This window comes from Mobula hypostoma, chromosome 9 (genome assembly GCF_963921235.1).
Source record: "Mobula hypostoma chromosome 9, sMobHyp1.1, whole genome shotgun sequence".
In the NCBI taxonomy this organism is placed as follows: Eukaryota; Metazoa; Chordata; class Chondrichthyes; order Myliobatiformes; family Myliobatidae; genus Mobula; species Mobula hypostoma.
This window is the reverse complement of record NC_086105.1, coordinates 34,839,226-34,860,425: the sequence shown is the minus strand read 5'-3', so window position 1 is coordinate 34,860,425 and position 21,200 is coordinate 34,839,226. Positions and strand designations below refer to the sequence as shown.

The 21,200-nt window shown below is 38.4% G+C and overlaps 1 protein-coding gene across 4 annotated transcripts in view; it reads left to right on the top strand.

Moving 5' to 3' along the window:
- LOC134351632 (ELKS/Rab6-interacting/CAST family member 1-like) overlaps positions 1-21,200 on the top strand; it is a 784,451-nt gene that overhangs the window by 187,126 nt on the left and 576,125 nt on the right. For all 4 annotated transcript variants that reach the window (XM_063058045.1, XM_063058044.1, XM_063058043.1 and 1 more), the window contains one exon: positions 13,125-13,260. In XM_063058045.1, coding sequence (XP_062914115.1) covers positions 13,125-13,260 — 136 coding nt within the window. The remainder of the gene's footprint in view (positions 1-13,124; positions 13,261-21,200) is intronic.

The following is a 21,200-nucleotide window of genomic DNA, read 5'->3' as shown; positions in this document are numbered from 1 at the left end:
GAATGCTGTATGGAATATAGTTTTGTTGCCATAGAAAAAATATGCTTGCTCTAGAATAGGGGATCCCAATCTTTTTTTATGCCATGAACCAATACCATTAAGCAAGGAATTCATGGACCTCAGGTTCGGACCCCTGCTCTGGAAGGAAGACTAGATATTATCCCATGTCAGGTATTAAAGACCCTATATTTTTGATGCTTTCAATAATCTTGTACTCTTTTTAAAAAAAAAACGAAGTAAGGAAATTAGCAATTATCGATTTGGAGAGTGGTGGGAGGAGATTGTAAAAAAGTTAATCATCTTTGTGAGGAGAGCAATTCTACAATTTTCAAAAACTTTTGTGTATATTCAGTACAAAATAAATTTGAAATCAATTTAGTAAGATCTCAACAGAACATGAATGATTAATGATAGTTATAGTTCAAAAATTTACACATGAAGCCACTGAAAACATCTGAAGAGTGAATTTTTGTTCAAACCTGACAGACTTTGCTCTATATCTGTGAGGGGTAGCATTTTAAGTGTATTGATGTAAATAACAAAGAAAATTTGGTTCTTCCACAACTTTGTGATCTTTAGAACTTTTCACCATTGTAATGGATTATATAATGCAGTATGATGCAGTAAGCTATCCCAGAGTTGAGGTTACTTCTTTGAAAGCAAATGTATATTATTTTTGGCTCACACAGTAATTTAAAATGCAGATAAAGCACCAAAATATGGCAAACAGCCACATTCGAGAACGAAAGCCATGCAACTGCTTGCAGTTGTGCTCATTTCTAATGAACTAGATTGACCTTAATCAAACTTAACAAAATTACAACTCTGGCATTACCAAGATGTTGTGGAAAATTGCCTAGATATGTCCTGTGAAAAGGACAAATTCAGCCTAGGCAGTCAACTCTTATGTCATCAATGTGTTGATAGAAGGTGTTGTCCACAATACTATCAAGCAACAGCTACTTGTCAGTAACCTGCTCACCGATCCTCTTTTGAGTGGTACCAGGAGCATTTGGCTGCAAATGTCGTCCACAGAGCTGAATTCCGGATATGAGGTGAAAATGACCACCCGTGACATTAAGGCAGTATTTGATTAATTATCATATCAGGGAGTCCCAGTAAAACTGATGTCCATGGTATCTAAAGGAAAACACTCCAATGCTGTAGGTAGACCTTGCGAAAGGAAGGTACTGGTGATTGAAGATACTTGTCTCACAGAGATTCCAGGCAATGGCTGTCTGCAATAAGAGAAATCATAAAACCTGCCCATGGCAAGTATGGACACCACCACTGTTTATTTCACCCTGCCACACGTTTCCCCCTCACTCCCACAGAGTCCTGGGTAGTCACTATTGATCAGTACCACAAATGCTCTGGGTGCAGGAGTAGGTCAAAAGATAGGCATCCTGTGACAAAAGGCTCCCATTCTGAAACTATAGCCCTTTTCCATCATTTACAAGGCATGGTAAGATAGTGATAGAATATTTTTCACTTGCCTGAATGAATGCAGCTCCAACAGCACTGGTGATATTTGATAGAATGAGAATAAAGGAGACTGCTTGATAAGTACCACATTCATAAACCTAAATGTTCCATCATCGCAGCATGCAAAGTTCACAAAGTGCGTTACAATGACTGATCAAGTCTACTCTTGGAGCATCTCCCAAGCTCATCATCTCAACTACCAAGATGTTCAAGGCAGCAAATACATAGGAACATCAGCACCTCCAAATTTCACACTATCTTGGCTTGGAAAAATATCACTTTTTCTTTGTTATTCCATAATATCATGGGACTGCCATTTTCAGCAAGAGTACAATGATTCGGGAACCGGGTTCAACAATACTTTAATGGTAGTTCAGAGCAGGTTGAAAATTGCCTTCTTCATGACGCCTACATTCTTAAAAACAAAAATAACAAAGAACAAATATTGAAATTCTTTTGCAATACAATTAAAGTTCAAAGTAAATTTATATCAAAGTACATATACTGTATGTTACCATATACTACTTTAAGATTCATTTTCTTACACTCATTTAAGAGAAAAAAAATAGAGTAGAATCTTACAAAAAACTACATTAGTAGACAGAGTGACAAATACCAAATGCAAAAGAAGATAAACTGCACAAATAAAAATAATGAAAACATGAGTTGTAAAGAGTCCTTGGAAGTAAGTCTGTAGTAGTGAATGATGCTATCCATGCAGGTTCAGGAGCCTAATAGTTGAAGGGCTATAACTGTTCCTGAACCTGGTGGTATGGGACCTAAGGCTTCTGTATTTCCTATCCAATGGCATTAGCTAGAAGAGAGCATGGCCAGGGCGGGGGTGGGTGGTCCTTGATGATGGACTACTTTCTGTAGCCTTTTCCATACCAAGCTGTGATGCAACCAGTTACGATACTCTCCACTGGGCATCTATGGAAGTTTATCAGAGTGCTTGGTGATGTGTTGAATCTATGCAAACTTCCAAGAAGGTAGAGACACAAAATTATTAGTGTTAGTGCTTGATGCCCTTAACAAACCTGATGATGCAGCTTCTCAAGCTTTTCTTGGTTTGGTGATCAGAATATTGACATGGCAGAAGCACTTAAAGGAATGCATTTCTCCAATGAAGGGGAAATTACAATTGATAAAGCATAAGTTCGGTGTGAAACACTTACCTTGCATTGAACGATATTGCCAGTGGAATCTACTTCATTATCCAGCTTCTCATTACTTGGCTGCAAATGAAACTATGTTGATTGTTACCAGAAAGCTGTTTTGGTAAGTGTCTGTCTTCTGTGCTCATTTCTTGAAGGAAAATTGCATGCTCTTAAAATTGGGACTAAAATACTATCTATCTTGAAGGTTCAGTTTCAACAATCGATGTTTTACTCATTTTTTGTGATTAAATATGTTAGTATTGTCATGATATACAATGACTGACTATTTTTCTGCTATTGGAATGATTCAGATTAAGATGAAAGCAGAAGGTAAAGCTGAGATCCTGGAAAGTTTCTTCTTCCAGAAATGTGGCTGCTGCTAACTGCTGTTTATTTAATGACTTATGGCTGCTTCCAATGCATATACAATATCTTGTGTATTGTATACAATACACATATATAATACATATCTTAGGAAGAGCTGATATACAATATATATTTTATACAATATAAAAAGGCCATTTTGTCAATCAGGTTTATGTAGTCTATTGGAGCAATCCCATCAATACCATTCCCCGACTTCTGCTCCTGCATGATTCTCCCACCAGTTAATCTTGCAACCAGTTTGTCTTTAGGATGTGGGAGGAAAGTAGAGCACCAAGTCAAAATCCATGTAGGCACAGAGAGAACTTAGAAACACCACACAAACAACACCGAAAGTCAGGATTGATGAAGCTGAAAAACAGCTGTTGTATTTGCAGCACAACTACATTGTCAATGATGCATATGGACATAGCATATGGAATGGGTCATATTTGACAAACTTGGTTGAGTTTTTTGAGTTGATGACAAAGGTAATTGATGAGGATAGTGTACTGGATATTGCTTGTGTCGACTTCTATAAGGTATTTGATAAGGTTCTTCATCTTGGAAGCTAATATTACAGATGTGGAAAAATGGAAAAGAAGGATACAAAATATATATTTGTGATTGTCAACAAACACTGCTAACTTTAAATATTTCTTTATTTTTTTGTTTTCTAATTGTTTTACTGATTTGTAAATAATATGCTACTGTATGACCTTTATTGATAAGAATAATGTCATGAATCACCTCATAATACAGTAAGTTTGAAAGGCGATTTTAAAAAAATGACGATGTTCAGTTTTGGCATTCTGTAAAACAAAAGTTACAATCCTTGGTCCAACAACTGGATTTAATAAAGTATATATAAGCAAGGCAAGTACATCTTTGAGCAATGAAATCATGTTTAACAAGTCTATATAATAATTCAGTATTGACGAATGTCTGTCTTGCAGATCCTTCAAAGATGTTTTCCAGCTGTACTGTTCTGTCAATTAATAGAATATATTCTAATTCAAAACATTTACTAAACATACTTGATGTTATTGGTTCCATCAGTGTTAATGGAGGTCATTCCAAAGGGACCCACGCAGTCAGCTATGTTGGGCTTGCTACATCATTTGCATACATCACTATTCTGCGTTCTGTTGTGGGAAGAGATTACCATGCAGATGGTGGAAAATAATAAAAAAATGCATAATATGTCCTTGGCAGAACTGACTCCTGGGAATCCTTGGCCCATTACTGTTCAAATTGGAGATGGAGTATTGAGTGTCTCAAAAGCCATGTGTTGGGAACACACATCCTGAATCAGCAGCAGAAAGAGTGGACCACTTCACAAACAACATATCCTTCTACCTTCTGAGCAATTATATGCTACATCTGTGGCAGAGTCTGCAGTCCACATTGACATCTCAGAACCTGCAAAATTGGAGTGGAAGTACGTCATTCTCAGTTCTGAGGGACTACCTAAGATAATGATGACAAAGGAGAAGCGATCATACCACTATTTTGTGGGGACACAGAAATGTTGTTATAGGGTAAACTGCTGGCTCACAGGTGTGGATATTCTTGGGAATACTGGCATTTGCTGCCATCGCAAATTACTCCCAATCAAAGGAGCAATTCAAGAGTTGACCACAATGATGATTTTGGAGTCATACATTAGACGGAGTAAGAGGCCAAATTTGCTTCTCTGAAGAATATTTTTTCAATAGATGAGTTTATTCAATAATGCAATAGTTTCATGGTTTTAAGTCTTAATTCCAGACCTATTTAACACCTTGAATTTAAATTCCCCAGCTGCCATCATAACATCCAAACTTATCACTGTAGATTAGTGATCCAGAACTCCAGCTGCTAATCTAGTAATTTAACTACAGTGCTACAATAGCCTGCCAAGGGAATACTTATTGTTTAAGTCTACAAATATGATAGAACAATATTTATAATTACAGTTAATAAAATCAGTATTTCTGAATATGGGTCAGAACTTTCTTGAACACTGCATACTTTCTTCCTTTGGATGGTTTTCCTAGATACTTGAAAATATCTGATCATGAAGCAGGTAAAAATAGTGAAATACTTTTTTTTTCATTAACTAGAAACTGAAACTCATTTTTTTTAGTATTATTAAAAATAAAGTGCTGTTTGTTAATACCAGCAGTTTTAAATATTTAAAGAAGCAGACTTTTAGAAAATGTCTGTAATGCTTTACAGCAATTATTTTTTGGAGCAGTAAGTAACTTTTTGTTTTAACAACATCCATTTTTCCCTCACTCTTCTGAATTGCAAGAATTCAATTCTGTAAATACTATTAATAGATGAATGAGAGATTAGCATTTTCAATTTTTTTTTCATTTTTTCAGATATTGGTATTACTGGTGGGCCAGTATTTATGATCTATTGCCACTAGCCTGGGTGAGCCATCTTAAACACTGTGGTCCTCAGATGAGGGTGCTTCAATAATGCTATTGGTGAGGGACTTCTAGCTCCTGACCCCATTGACAATGTAGAAATGGCTAAGTCAGGATAATTTGTGACTTAGGCTACATCCACACTAGACCGGATTATTTTGAAAACCCCGGTTTCGCGCAAAAACAATAGGCGTCCACACCAGGCATTTTTCAAAATATCTCTGTCCACGTTAGAATGGATATTTGGGCAAATCTCCTCCTACTGGGCATGTGCAGGACACACAGAAAACAAGCAAAGAGGAAATGGTATACTTGGTGCACGTTTGCCCAGTTACAGACTAGAAAAACTTAAAAGGAATTGCTGTTGGCTCTCGCGCAGGAGGACTTAAAACTAAAAAAAAAAATAAATACTGGAGCGTATGGAGGCAACTGACGGAGTTCACGGACAGTATGACCTGGATGACGACGAACATTGAAAAACTGACTAACTCTGTTGCATTAATAAAGCACCTTGTTAAATGTATAAAACATGTCTGCATCAGTGTTACTTTGTATTCCCGTACAATGTTACATTAGGCTGTTACACATCTATTGTCAGAGAAGTACTTGCATAAATAGGTAAACCACCTTCATGCAAGCAAGGACAGAAAACAGGGCAAAGTGAGTATACTTATTTATTCATTAAGCTATGGGTCAAAGTATTTGGTGAGTACATTTCTCACTCTTCTGGCTTCAGTCTCGTTGCCGTCTGTTCTGAAATTGTTAGGTTGTGTGGGGGGTTGCGTTCAAGAAAACAATGAAATGCCGCACTGCCACAATCTGTTCCGGCACGTCATGACAGTGTTTTAAAAAATATCTGTTTACCCTGTCCACACTGCTCTGCACAATCGGCGTTTTCAAACTTATGCACTCTGGAGGGCGTTTTAGAAAATCTGCATTTTCGGGGGAGGAAAACGCCTTTTCGGTGTGGATGGAGGGTCAAAACAAAGAGAAAAAGCTTCGGTTACGGATTTATCTGGTTTAGTGTGGACGTAGCCTAAGTTGTGGTAGTTTTCAATGTTCGAAACTAGAAATAAGTTCAAAATATGTGTGCTTCTACAAACTTTGACCAGTTTTAGTCACAGAGGAATCAGAAATGAGCAGAATTGAAATGAATGATAACTACTCAATCATAAGTTTTGAACTAACTTGGTGCTGTTTTAAAATCAATTCTTGAAACTACTACACTTCTTGTAACAACTACACTTCTTGTGTATGAATCCCCAGATTAGAATGAAAGTCCAAGAAATTTGTGAAGAGACCAAAAAGACATCGAACTAGGAAGAAAGCAGTGCAAAGAATTGAGAGAATAGCAAGAAAGGGAAAAACAAAAAAAAATCAAAATATTCAACAAATCAGGTAAAAACCTGTGAATAAAGAAATGAGTTGAAGACTCTTTGGGAGAACTGGGAAAGAGAGAAATCCAGTTTGTCTTTAGACAAAGGAAATGTCTATATGGGAGAGGTCAGTTTTGCCAAGGAGAGAAGTTGAGAGGTCATCCAGTTGAGGGATTAATGGGAGAAATTAGTGAAAATACAAACATGGAGCATAAATAAGTTGTGAAATTCTTGTTTGTTGGATGTGCCTAGCACGTGAGGTTCTGCTAATTGAGAGAGAAAAATAACTAAGCCAATGGCTTGAGGGTTCTCCCAATAGAAATTACTCAACATTCAAAAACTCCACAATGTTTCGTATTGTAATGATCGGTAAAAAAAAATTGGAGCTATTTCCCTCTTCCTTTTGGTGAGATGGTGGTGCGCTCGGATGCAGGGGCGTCTTCAGGGCCAGCCAAAGCTGTTTTTGTCTGTTTTAAATGTATTTTTTACCATCACAAAGCAATGCTGGACATTGAGAACTTCAGGTACTGCTGGTCTGCACCAACAGCAAGTTGCTCATTGGTAGAGGAGCTGGACAATGCGGACCATGTTGCTGCCTCTAACAGAAAGGCATTGGAGTCAGTGCGCGAAGACGGTGTGTATTTTAACAGCAAGTGTTTGTCTTGGATGTTTTTCTTGTGATTACAAGACTGGATATTGGTAATGCAAAATACTGCAAGTCTGGTTTAATGGCGAGATGGGGAGCTGTGCAGTTGTAGCAAGGACTTGGCCTTGTGCCATAAGCTTGACACACGCAGACACTTACACACTTTTTTTGGTGTGTAATTGTATGTTTACTGCTATCGTATATGTGCCTTGTATTGTGTATGACTGTTGGTACAGTGTTTTGCACCTCGGCCCTGGCGGAGTGATGTTTCGTTTGGCTGGATTTATGGATATTCATGTTTGGTTGAATGATAACTGAACTTGAAATAATGTTTAAATATTGTCTTTGTCTACGCTGTCATGGCTGAATCGGGAATTTAAAAAATGCTCTGTTTTTGTCTTTGATGAGTTGCCTAGTGCAGTGCTACATTGTTGGAGGTTTCATCTTTTGGAGTGACTTCAAATAGCGGTTTCATCTTCATTCACAAGTTGATTACATAATTCTAAATCTTTTACAGCCATAACGTGGCTTAGTATAAACAGTATTGTCATAGCCCATGTTTAGGAATTGAATTTTAACAATCTTCTCTTGACAGGATAGAGAGCAAGCAATAGTCTGGATCATATCTTTTCAATTCTTTCATAATATGCTTACATTAAAGCTCTGATGCACTTGATCTCTTTTAACTTACCAGGGTCTCAGTTTCAGAGCTTCTTTTAATGTATGAGGGTCATGGTTTCTGTGCTTCCTTTAAACTAGCTGGGTCGCAGTCTACCCCACTCCCTCACCCTCCTCCTAAAACTCATCAGATAATTGTTGCCTGCTTTCCCTTGAAACTTGCCCAAACCCCATTATCATGCACTTTTGAAACTTAGTGGGTTTTCTTTCCTGCACACTTAAACTCAATGTACCCACTGGAAAACTTAAAACATGACCGTGTGTTATCTTAAGAAGTAAGGTAATAGAAAGTATGTTAGTGTTTTAATTTGAATAACATTTAATAGTCTGGTTAATCAGGTAGTTTGGTACCACTAAGCATGCTGAGCTTTACTGCTATTGAATGTAGATATTAACACAGCACATGATGTGCTTACGAATATTTCTGGTTAACTAGAGAAATATTTTACAGTTTGAATTTGAAAAGATAATATCAAACTTTTAATGTTTGATAATTGGACAGTTTTACTATTATATTCAAAAGTTTAATGAAAACCTTCATACTATTAGGACTAGTCTACCTCACCAATACAAAATAAATTTTTAGCAGAAAAGCCATGGAAGAAAACTGGCCTTTTTGCTTACACTGGGTAAATAGATCAACTTTAGTTTTCTTTCATGATCACAAATATTCAATGCCATTAATTGCCTATATTCACTTGGTCCTTGTATTTACTTTCTCAAAATATGTTTTTTGTGAAATGCCATCGTCACCTCTGACAGTTTAAGTTCCTGGTATAGTACACATAGCAAAGCCAGCTGTCAGTGAGAAGATGAACGTAAAAATATGGTGACTTAATCACATAATTGAACCAAGCTGTTCCATGATCCACTGTATTGTTTTAAATTCCAGGAACAGTATCGCGTATGGAGTATGTTGAACTGTGGGTGTTGTGTTTTAGTGGAGATTTTCCAAACATGGTCAAAATGCTGATACCAATATTTGAACATTTACAATGGCAAATACAAGAAATTACAGTGCACCTCTTGCAGATCTTCCAAGGTTAATTAATTTCTGACTTACTGGCAGGATTGATGTATCAAAGTTTAGCATTTCATAAAGAAAAATCTTTAATCTACATTAGTGAACCACCAAATCATGAAATAGACATATCTTATGTTTCAGCTTCAGGTTAAGATAATTCAAAGTAATTCTGAATTTATCACCAGTCTAGTTTGCCAATATCATGGGAACTAATCATGTCTGCATCCTCATGTAGCAGAAGACAGCTTGACACTTTAGAAGTGAGTAAAATAAGAGCAGGGATGAGACCACGTAGAATCTCTTGAGAATTGTCAACAAAATTGGTTACATCAGGCACCAGGGATAAAGTCATATTTATAACTACATGTGCACTTTCAATCTAACCATGGTGAGGCAAATGTCTGTTGTTGGGCATCTAATCTTTTGAGAAATAGAATATTTTTTTCATCACTTTTAAATGTGTGCATCTTTTCTTTAAAATAACATCTGGAAAACTGATTTTCTATAAATTTGCCAAGATTGATGTATCTGGCCAGAGCTTTGAGCAAAATTACAAACCTCCTTTTACTCTCCATTATTTTGTAATTTTTAAAAAAAGTTAGCCCCTCTACTGCAAACCCTAGAAGGTTCATGAGGACCTCTCCTTGTAGAAATCCTTAATCAACCCACAGGATCTACAGGCCAAGTGAAAGTGTCTGATGTCTGAGAAGCAAAGAATGCAGGGAGGCTTCAAGGCTACAAATTAAATGAATGGACAAAAACTTGGTAGATGCTGTGTTATATACATAATTGTGAACTTGTTACTTCAGGAGGGAAGTCCTAATAAAGAGATTTGGATTGTCTAATACTAGTCTCTGAATGCAAACATGCATTGTGGTTATAATATGTTGGTACCAGAATATGTGGTGACACTTACGGGTTTCCCCAGTACATCTTGGGGTATATTGGTTGTTAATGCATGTGACACATATTGCTATGGGTTTTGATATACATGTGATAAATAAACCTAAGTCCGAATCAGTTTTGTTCATCACTGCTGCCAATTTCCATCATGTACCAGCATTCAGAATGTTTTCATGTATATAGATGAACATGGAACTCAGCAGCTGTTGGGTGACAGTTCTACTATTGTACTTTAATGGTGCTCATGGATTCCAGTGTAGACTTGCCTAATTGCAGAGATTCCCCACAATATACAGGAGGAGTACCTTTGAAATATCTTAATCTGTAGTTGGAATGATTTAGTGACTCACTAGTGTAGATCAAAGAATTTTCTTTATGAAAGGCTATTTGTATAAATGTTGTTAACAATTTTAATGCTTCCTTTAACATTTATGAATATTATAAACAGTTTTAAACATTGAAGTTTTATGACACAAACAATATAACATTGCAGATAAGAACCTAAGATTTAGAAGCAGAATTAGACAATTCATTCCATTGAATCTGTTAAACCAGCTGGATGACCTGTATTCCAGAGCCATAAATAGGTTGCTGTTGTGGTTGTATTGGTTGTAATCTACCAATATTCCTTCGATTTTGTAGTGCTCTCAGATCAGTGGAAAACTTAAAATGTAGCCATTATTATGCAAGTGGAAGACTGCAGGCTTTACCTGTCATTTGGGAAGATCCTTGAATCCATTATTAAGAAGTTAAAAGCAGACAATAAGAAAATCATAAGGTAATCAAACAGAGAGAATTTCATGAAAAGGAAACTATAGCTGACAAATTTATAAAGTTTTAAGGATGTAGCAAACTAGATGGATGAAGATAAATCAGTTGATGTAGTTATTTTGGATTCCAATTAACCTTTAAGGTTTCACATTTTACTGTACAAGATGAGAGAAGATGTGTTTGGAACTGACATAGCTAGTGGAATAGTTAATAAACAGAAAACAGAGTTATGATAAATGGGCCATTTTCACGTTGGCAATCAATAACCAGTGGAGCTTCTCATGGTTCAGTTCCAGAGTATCAGCTATTTACAAGATTTAGATGAATGAGCCAACTGTATTGCAGCCTAGAAAGTAATATACGTGAGTGGGCAAGAAGTTGGCAGATAGAATGTGATGTGGGAAGAAGAATGTTAAATCCTATTATTGTTTAAATGGAACAAGACAAAATGTTGCACTTCAAAGGGACTTGAAGTAAGGAAGATCACATCTGGAGTACCTTCTATAGCTTCGGCCACAATATTTCGAAAAGTATTTATTTATATTGGAGGCAAGTGCAGAGAAGGTTACCTGGATTGATTCCTGGATGTTTTTGTGTGAGGACTGGTGAACAGTTTGGAAAGAACAAGAGACAATTGTATTGGAATGTGTAAAATTCTGATGGCATTGATGGAATAGATGGTATGTTTTCCCTAGTGGGACTATCTAAACTGGAGAGTGTAGTTTTAGAATAAGAGGTCACCCGTTAAAGAGAGTGACGAGAAGAAATTTCTTCTTTCAGAGAGTCAAGATTCTTTGGAAATTTCTACCCAGCAGATTTGTAGAGGGAAAAGTATATTATGTTCAAGATTGGTACCATCAGAACAACATCTGGGGTATAGGGAGAGAATGGAGAAAATTATGTATTCATCTAGATTGGATCAACTGTGACCCTTTTGAATGATAGAACAAATTCAAGGGACCAATTACCATACTCGTGCTCCTGGCTAAGTCAGGCATAGTTCAGCCAGTTGTCACATGTTGAGTGCCAAAAAAGGCAAAGCAACATTGGCTCATCATATTAAAAATCATTTTGCAGTCATGAATGCATACAAAAATATTGTGGAATAGTTTAAACACAGAAGTGCTAATCCCTCTTGTATATTTGTCAACAGTAAATATTCTAAAAGGAAGTTTGAAACTTTAAATAGCTCTGTCAGAAATGATACGAAATGTGTTAACATCATGTGCTAAGGCTTTGCCTGCCACAGTGCAGAAAATTATTGTCCATATTTTTCACTTTGGCTCAATGAAGGATCCCTTTCCTATTGTGAGCCATTCTTTGGGAAATAGAAAAACTGATGTTTTGGCACCATGGTTTGTGAAGTATGAATGTCCTTGGAAGGAATGCAGTAGAGATTTACTCAGACGGTACTAGGGAAAGGGATTCAAATTAATCAGAGACTAAAAATGCTTTAATGTAATTAATGTTTTTATTGATCTGAGAAATTAAACAGTTTAAAATATTTAATATCATGAATGATTTAAGTTGAAACTTTTTCCAGTAGAATGGGAATTGGTTTTTTGAGAGCTCAAAAGGTAATTAAAGAAGAACTATAAATAATAAGAGTTTTAAAAAAATCTCAAGGGTTATTATGCTTTGGGATAAACTACCTAAAAGGGAGTTGGAAATAAATTTAATAGTAACTGAAAAGCAGTTCAGGTGTACTTGAAAGGATTTTTTTTAACCATGGGAAAAGAGCAGTGAAGTTGTCCTAATTGGATAGGACTTCCAAAAAGTCAGCATAGGCACAAAACTCCAGTGACCTTCTCCTGTGATATTCTATAAGGTTCCTAGTTGGCCTTCATGAGAAAAAAATTATTTAGTCTATAATTGTATTGTTGCTACTGATTTGTTGGTAACCCACTGATTTTCAGGACCTGCAAGCAGTAAAGTTTGAATTGAAAACTGCTGCATTTAATTATAATATGATCCAGACTCAAAATTGTTATGTTGAAGAAATTATTACTCTTTTGTTTAAATTGGAATTGGATCTACTGAACATCTTTGTGTTTCTATGTGATTCACATTCACAAGTTTCATATATGTTCAAATTGAACAGGGTATGGTTGATGAATTAATAAAGTGCTCTGTTATACTAACTTTACATTCAATTGCTATCTTAACTGTTGCATTCTTTTCAAATTATAGAAATTTTAGTTGTATTAGAGTGCCTTAGAATCTAGTGCTCTGCTGCAGGAGGTACTGATTTAAGTACATGTGCTTTAACATCTCATTTCATATTATTTAAAACTACTGTTGCAGGCAGATGAAGGAACAAAGCAAGAAACTGGCCAACCTAAAGCATAAAGAACAAGTGGAAAAGAAAAAAAATGCCCAACTGTTAGAAGAAGCACGCCGAAGGGAAGATAATTTAGCTGATGGCTCCCATCAACTTCAGGTATGAAAGTCACCCATACTTTGGATTTTATTTCAGCACACTTGAAGTTCTTCTTTAAGAGTTTTAGATATGTGGTTATGTGTAATTTCTAAAATCTGGTTGGCTGTCGCTGATCAAGGAATGAATGTCCATCACTTAGGAAGAAGGAGACCAATAGTTTGAAGCATTCCTTCTTTGGACTTGGGGGTCGGGGTGCCAGTATATAGCTCAAACATCTGATAGCTAGTTTTTGATTCTACTATGAATTAATTAGAAAAACTGCAATAGATATTAGAAAGAGGGAAAACTGAAAACTATTGCCTTGAATAAGGTGTAATTCAAGTCTGACTTCTTAAAACTCAAACTAAATTGTATAAAACAAAGTTCAAAAGTTGATTAGCTTTTTACCAGCAGTATTAAATTACCGTAGTATGAACAGTATTATCATAGTCCCGTTTCAGAGGTGTACAGGGGATAACTGTTGCCCAGTAGACCTTGTTTGAGGCCTTGAAATTAACACCTTTTTTCCCTTTGGATGGCTAAAGACAATGGTAATTTTAATCTTTTAAAGTCTAGTTTTTGTTGAGAGGTGGTTCCTGAGATATTGAAAATTGTCCACATCTTCCAGGGTCTGCTCATGCACCTTTATTATCAGTAGAAGGCCTTCTTTTAGTGTAAAGCTCAATTATTTGTTTATCTGTGACCAACTTGGGTTATAATTTAGCATCCAAATATATAAATATACAAATTTTGCGGTTCAGTAACTGAGGTTAGAGTGACATTGTTTGTGCACTGGAAGTGATGTGGATTTAATGGTTTCCCAATGAACTCCTCTTCACTGGGAACATTGTTGATGATAAGGCGCAAGAAAGATTGAAGGAAGTGTTTGGTAATGATGCAGCTTTGACAGAAGTCTGCGTTATCTGCATTGAACCTGGCACTGTGGTGTGCACCTGTTGGCTAAGATACAACCTGCATTCTATCTTGGAGCAGATATAGCTGATGAATTTTTAAAGGCAGCCAAGTTTTGGAAGGATACTGCTCATTCTCTTACAGTTAAATATGGTCTTGGGATATTGTTCTAACACAATTGAAGACCAGATATTGACATACTTAAAGAGCTTGAGTGCATGAAAGATTCCATTAGACTTAAAATAGATTTCCAAGGAAAGCCAGGAACAAACCCAAATGATCAAAGCAATGAAAAAAAAGCAACATATTCACAATTCCTTGAAATCCAAATTATTGTACACTAATGAGCAAAGTGCAGACCAATCCTATTAAGTTTAGTGTGAAGATAGTTTAGAAACTGCAGATGCTGGATTCTGGACAAAAATAACAACTGCAAGGGAAGCTCAGATAGTGTGGAAGGAATTGGACTGTTGACGTTTTGGGTCAAGACCTTTTATGTGAACTGAAAGAATAGAGGTGATAACAGTATATTTTAAAAAAAGTGAGATGGAGGGGTGGGGCCCATGACTATGGGCTATCTGAAATACAGATTAGAGAAGTGAGTCCCTGGTAGTACATTTTTGACCATGACCTTGTAATCCTGTAGAGATTAGCCAGTTCTGGTACAACTAAATTTAGAGTACTCCACTGTGATTAAAGTTGGAAAGACTCACAGTGCCATTTCTTTTAGAGATGTAAAGGTGTCACAGGGTGTGCAATGTGCTCATTGCTAGTTTTTTTTTGCATGTTGTGTGTCATTAAATTTTATTTACATGACGGCAGCTTTCAGTCATTAGCTTCTAGTTGTAGCTACATTGCAGTTATTAACTTTAATTTTATAGTTGGCTCCTGTAGGGCACTGGAAATTTAATAGAAACAGAAAATTGTGGTTAAGTTTCAGATATATTCCAATTCTTGGAACAGTGTAAATAAAATTTTAGCAATTTTATATAATATTTGGTATCCCAGACAGACCAATATTATTTTTTTTTAGAATTGCCAATTTCACTGCTGGCATTCCAATTCCTTCCTATACCAAAATTAGAAAAAATGATATTTTGCATTGCTTTTCTCAATCACTGATACAGCTTTAATGCAGGACACTTTGAACAGCATGCTGTTATGATGAATCCAGACATCCAGATATAAAGTCGTTCTAAATTGCAAAGTGACTTGAAGGTCAGTTTTGATGTTCCATGGGTATAGATCAGCACCCAAAGATTTGAGAGAGAAATAACAGAAAAATTGCTTGATTCCAGATTGCTATTAAACAGAGATTTCTGACAGATTGTTGTAAATGTCTGACTCATTTTTGTTTAAATTTACTTAATTTAAACAGCATATTAGATGTCACCAGGTGCAGCAATAAAAAGCAAATGTTAAGGGAAGATGTTACATCTGCTGAGCAGAAGTCAAATGTGACATTGACTTGGAGATCGTAAGCTTAGAGAAAGAAAATTACAATTAGCAATAGAATTTTTGGTTCTTATACACCATAAGAACATTAGAAACAAACAGGTAAGACAGACTCCTCATACTTGTTATGCCACTTGATAGGATTATAACTGAAACCTTGGTAACACTTTATTGCATTAATTTGTTCCATTAATAACTAAACAGTCTATCATTCTTCTTCATGAATAATCACTGGTTTTGGGTTTTTACAGCTCTCTGAGATGGAGATTCATTGTGTGTAGGTATGTCTTCTTGCTGTAGCTTTGAGACAGTAACCAACCAAGGAAAGTATCAGCTCTGCATATATCATCAAATGTAAAATATCGCATTTGTATATTTTTATATTACGACATAAATCTAAATAGAGATTGTAAATCCATGCAAGTGGCAGCTAACATGAGTTATAGCATCAGAGTTACCTTTAACTACTTGTGCACCCATTTCCAAGATTTGTGAAGAGTTCGCCTAATAGACTTTCAAGTCAAGATACAGTACCCTGTGCTCTTCATGGAAGACTGAGTAGCCACAACCATCAGGTCCCAGCTACATGGGAACAATTTAAATCTCGTTAGACACAGTGATATATCGACAGGAAGTAGCTTGAGGTCCTTGCTGATTGCAAAACTGCCACATAGGAACAGGTTGGTTCTCTCACTGTGAAGTAAAAAAATGCTGCTCTCAGTGGACATAGAGGTTCTACTCATGAGCATCTTGTAGTTCCCTTCAAGCAAGTATTTACTGCAGTTCATCAACTAGTTCTTTTCCATGGCCAGAGGAACACTGCATGTGAGCAGAGTAGGCTCCTTTTATGGTTAAGAACACACTGTGCATGACAAGTTGGAATAGTTGAGTGTCCAATATGGCAGGTATGATGTTTTTGATATCTGCCATTACCAGCCATTCAATGTACTTCATGATGATTGGCATCACTGCCACTGGGCAGTAGTCATTTAGTTCTTAACATGTAGAGTTAACATGATGATGGCTGATTTGAAGTATATGGGTACACTACGTGAATGCGCGAAGAGTTGAGGATATCTGTGAAGACACAGTGAGTTGGTGTACATATTCCCTGAGTACTCTGCCTGGGATATTGTCTGGCCCAGCCGCCTTACGGGGAGTTGATTCTTTGCAGAGTCTGCCTCATTTCTGCTGCTGTGAATGGTGGTAAGGGAGGAAGTGTAAGGGCATGTGTAGCACTTGTTCTGTTTCTACCTCCTACTCAAGATCCACAAACCTGCCTGTCCTGGCCGACCTATTGTCTCAGCTTGCTCCTGCCCCACCGAACTCATTTCTGCATACCTCGACACTGTTTTATCACCCCTTGTTCACTTACCACCATTCAGGGCCCCAAACAGTCCTTCCAGGTGAGGCAACACTTCACCTGTGAGTCGACTGGGGTGATATACTGCGTCCGGTGCTCCCGATGTGGCCTTTTATATATTGGCGAGACCCGACGCAGACTGGGAGACCGCTTTGCTGAACATCTATGCTCTGTCTGCCAGAGAAAGCAGGATCTCCCAGTGGCCACACATTTTAATTCCACATCCCATTCCCATTCTGACATGTCTATCCATGGCCTCCTCTACTGTAAAGATGAAGCCACACTCAGGTTGGAGGAACAACACCTTATATTCCGTCTGGGTAGCCTCCAACCTGATGGCATGAACATCGACTTCTCTAACTTCCGCTAAGGCCCCACCTCCCCCTCGTACCCCATCTGTTACTCATTTTATGCACACATTCTTTCTCTCACTCTCCTTTTTCTCCCTCTGTCCCTCTGAATATACCTCTTGCCCATCCTCTGGGTCCCCCCCCCCTTGTCTTTCTTCCTGGACCTCCTGTCCCATGATCCTCTCGTATCCCCTTTTGCCTATCACCTGTCCAGCTCTTGGCTCTATCCCTCCCCCTCCTGTCTTCTCCTATCACTTTGGATCTCCCCCTCCCCCTCTAACTTTCAAATCCCTTACTCACTCTTCCTTCAGTTAGTCCTGACGAAGGGTCTCGGCCTGAAACGTCAACTGCACCTCTTCCTACAGATGCTGCTTGGCCTGCTGCGTTCACCAGCAACTTTGATGTGTGTAGATTGACCATATACACCAGTTTTCACACATCATCACCAAAACGACCAGGCTGGGCTTGGAATGTCTGCTCGCATTGGGTAATAAAATTCCCAATTGGGATCACCGGAATATCTGCCTGGTGGTGGAATACTTGGTTCCTGTACAGACATGGGTGTCTGTGGGGGTCTGAGTGTGGGAGTCAGCTCTGGTCCGGGAGCGGGAGCATTAGTAGCAGAGATTGTCAGGGCAGCAGAAAAGGAGGACCTGTGAGAGGCTGGGAGTGGGACTGAGGCTGCTGAATTGTGTTGGCGGGAATGTTAATGGACGTCAGCTGATGCTGGCTGTTCACAGTAAGTTTGTGGACTGAAGCTGTGAATGCGGAAATCGCAGACCCTGTGTCCGATTGTCTGTGGTGAGCTGTTGAACAGATGTGGCTAGGGACGACACCTGTTCCTCCAAGTGAGACTGCACTTGTCGGCATGAGATTATCTGCCTCATTGCCTCCTTAACGTCACAGAGAATAGGTTCCGTTGCCTGGAGCTTGTCTCCTACCTGACCAAAGAATCTCACGGCCAAGGTCAGCTGCTCTCTCTCTGCTGAGTCCATTTTGTGTGGTTGAGACTTGCTGTTACTAGGTCCACATATGGCCCAAGTGCGGAGTGAGAGACACTGAAGCGGGGCTGATAGTTCAGAATTTAATGCAAACAGTGTTAAAGGGAAAAGAAAACAATAAATGCTAGGCCAAACAGGGCCACTAACTAAAACACTCAAATGGAAAAACAAAGCCTGCACTGCAGCTGAAAAGAACAACTAGAATATAAAACGAATACCGCTAGTCTTCAGAGTCAGTTGACTTGACAGTCCAATTTCTCAGGCAAGACCAAATGCAAACAGGCAACGAAGCATTGCTGCGCTGTGTCCAAGTCTCGACAAGTACTATGACGGCAAGTGTGGAGTTCAGTACTATCACAATGAAATGATAATTAGCTGGCACATGCATATTCACAAGCGCAACTGCTGTATCTACTGCGCTTCCGAGTCTGTGGATGTGACACCGTCGCTCCAAGGAGTAAAGGCCAAGTTCACTCAACCTATTCTCATAGGCGGGCATGCTCCCTAATTCAGGCAACATTCTTGTAAATCTCCTCTGCACCCTTTCTATAGTTTCCACATCCATCCTGTAGTGAGGTGACCAGAACTGAGCACAGTACTCCAGATGGGGTCTGACCAGGATCCTATAGAGGTTTCCCCCGCCATCTGAAGGCAGAGCGTTCCTATGAAACGGTTCGTAAGCCGGAATGTCGTAAAGCGAAGAAGCAATTACCATTATTTTTAGGGGAAAAATTTGTGAGCGTTCGCAGACCCAAAAATAACCTACCAAATCATGCCAAATAACACATAAAACCTAAAATAACAGTAACATATAGTAAAAGCAGGAATGATATGATAAATACACAGCCTATATAAAGTAGAAATACTTTTCTACAATCATTGTTCTCCGTAGCGAAAATCTCACGCAAGCGTTCTCGGCAGAAACAGTCTCTCCAGTTACCTTTAAGCTATGAAGCTGTGAAATCATACCAAATAACACGTAAAAATACACAGCCGATATAAAGTAGAAATAATGTATGTACAGTGTAGTGTCACTTACTGGAATTGGGACAGTGCCGAGCACACTGATGATGGTGTGTTTGGCTGAGTCGTCGGAGGTTGGGGTGGTGCAGTGGCCCCTACCCTGTGGGCAGTGACCCGATACCGATCTGCAAAGTGTGCAGCGGTGCCTGGGACGCACCCAACACATCTTTAAGAAGAAAATCGAAATAAACAAGCTAATTAATTAGGTGCTGCCCGGCACGTAAATGTTGGCCCAGATCAGAGGCGACGCAATCGGCAATTGTCTCTGATCTGGGCCAACATTTACGTGCTGGGCGACACCTAATTAATTAGCTTGTTTATTTCAGCTTTTTTTCTTAAAGATGTGCTGTGTGCCTCCTGGCTACCACTGCATTCTCCACGGATTGGTATCTGTCCGCGGCCCAGGGTTTGGGGTGGTGGGACACTGGGGTATCATCTCGTCGTCTGTTTCCATGAGGGTAGGCAGGTCATCTTCTATGTCTGCCTGCCTCGATGTCGAAAGTCGAGGTTCGTCATCTGCTGTGGCTGATGTGGAAGACTTGCTTGACTGCTGAGCTTCGCGCATTTTTCGATCATACAGTTCTTTGTAAGCAGTCAAACCATCCTGCAAATATGCCCTAAACCGATGTACCCTTTCAAAATTAAAGTCGCACTTTATCATTGCAGCGAAAATCTCACGCAGCTGCTTCACGTTCAGTTCCTGGACAACTTCACTTTCTGTCCGTTCACTACTGCATTCAGTTTTGATTGTTATCCTTTCCTCTTGCAATTGCATCAGCTCTTCATCTATCAGTTCTTGGTCATGGGATGCCAAAACCTCTTCAACATCATCCTCGTCAACTTCCACAAGCCAAACTCACTTTCTCCTTACTTCGTTCACCACGATCGAAACGCTTAATTATGTCTAGTTTTATGCTAAGTGTAACACCCTTACGAGCTCTTTCAGGCTTTTCCAATACCTTAGAACTCATCTTGCAAACAGTTGCTCACAGGCACGTGTTTAAACAATGCCAGCGAGAATGTCGTTCTGAATCCGGGGGAGAGCACGCTGCCTTTCTTTTTCACGCGCTGCTATTTCTGCGTGCTGCCTTTTTTCATAACAGTGAAAACACCTTCTGTTAGCAAAAACAGGTAACTAATGTAGATCTTTCGTAACAGTGAGGTTTCGTAAAGCGAACGTTCGAAAAGCAGGGGACACCTGTATAGCTGTAACGTTACTTCTCGGCTCTTAAACTCAATCCCAGAAATATTATTTGTGTTTTTTGCATGATTTTTAATCTATTCAAAATACATATACTGTAGTTGATTTACTTTATTATTATTAGTATTATTATTATTATTTATTTTGTTTTTTTCTTCTATATTATGTATTGCATTGGACTGCTGCCGCAAAGTTAACAAGTTTCATGACATGCTGGTGATAATAAACCTGATTCTGATTGAAGAAGAAGGAGCTTAATCATGTGTGTTCAAGTTAGGAGAGCTGTAGGAATCAGAATCGTAACATGGAAATAGATCTTGAAAACTGCAGCAAGCTGCCTGATCTTGCTGGTCATATACCATCAAGATTTTGTTGCTCTTTCCACCATGCTCATGGGTAAAATCTGCCAATGGATGGCCAGGCCCCAGCTAATCAGCAGTCTTTAACTTTAGTGGCTGGATCCAGCCTTAAATGGAAAAGTGGAATAAACTGCAGACAGTGGTAATCCATAATTAAAACAAAAAAATCTCCTGAGAATTCTCGGCAGTACAGGCAGCATCTGTGGGAATAACAACAGAATTAGCTTTCCAGGCCTACAATCTTTCATCAGGACAGTTAAAATATGGCATGGAGGAGAGGACAGTTGCTATCTTATC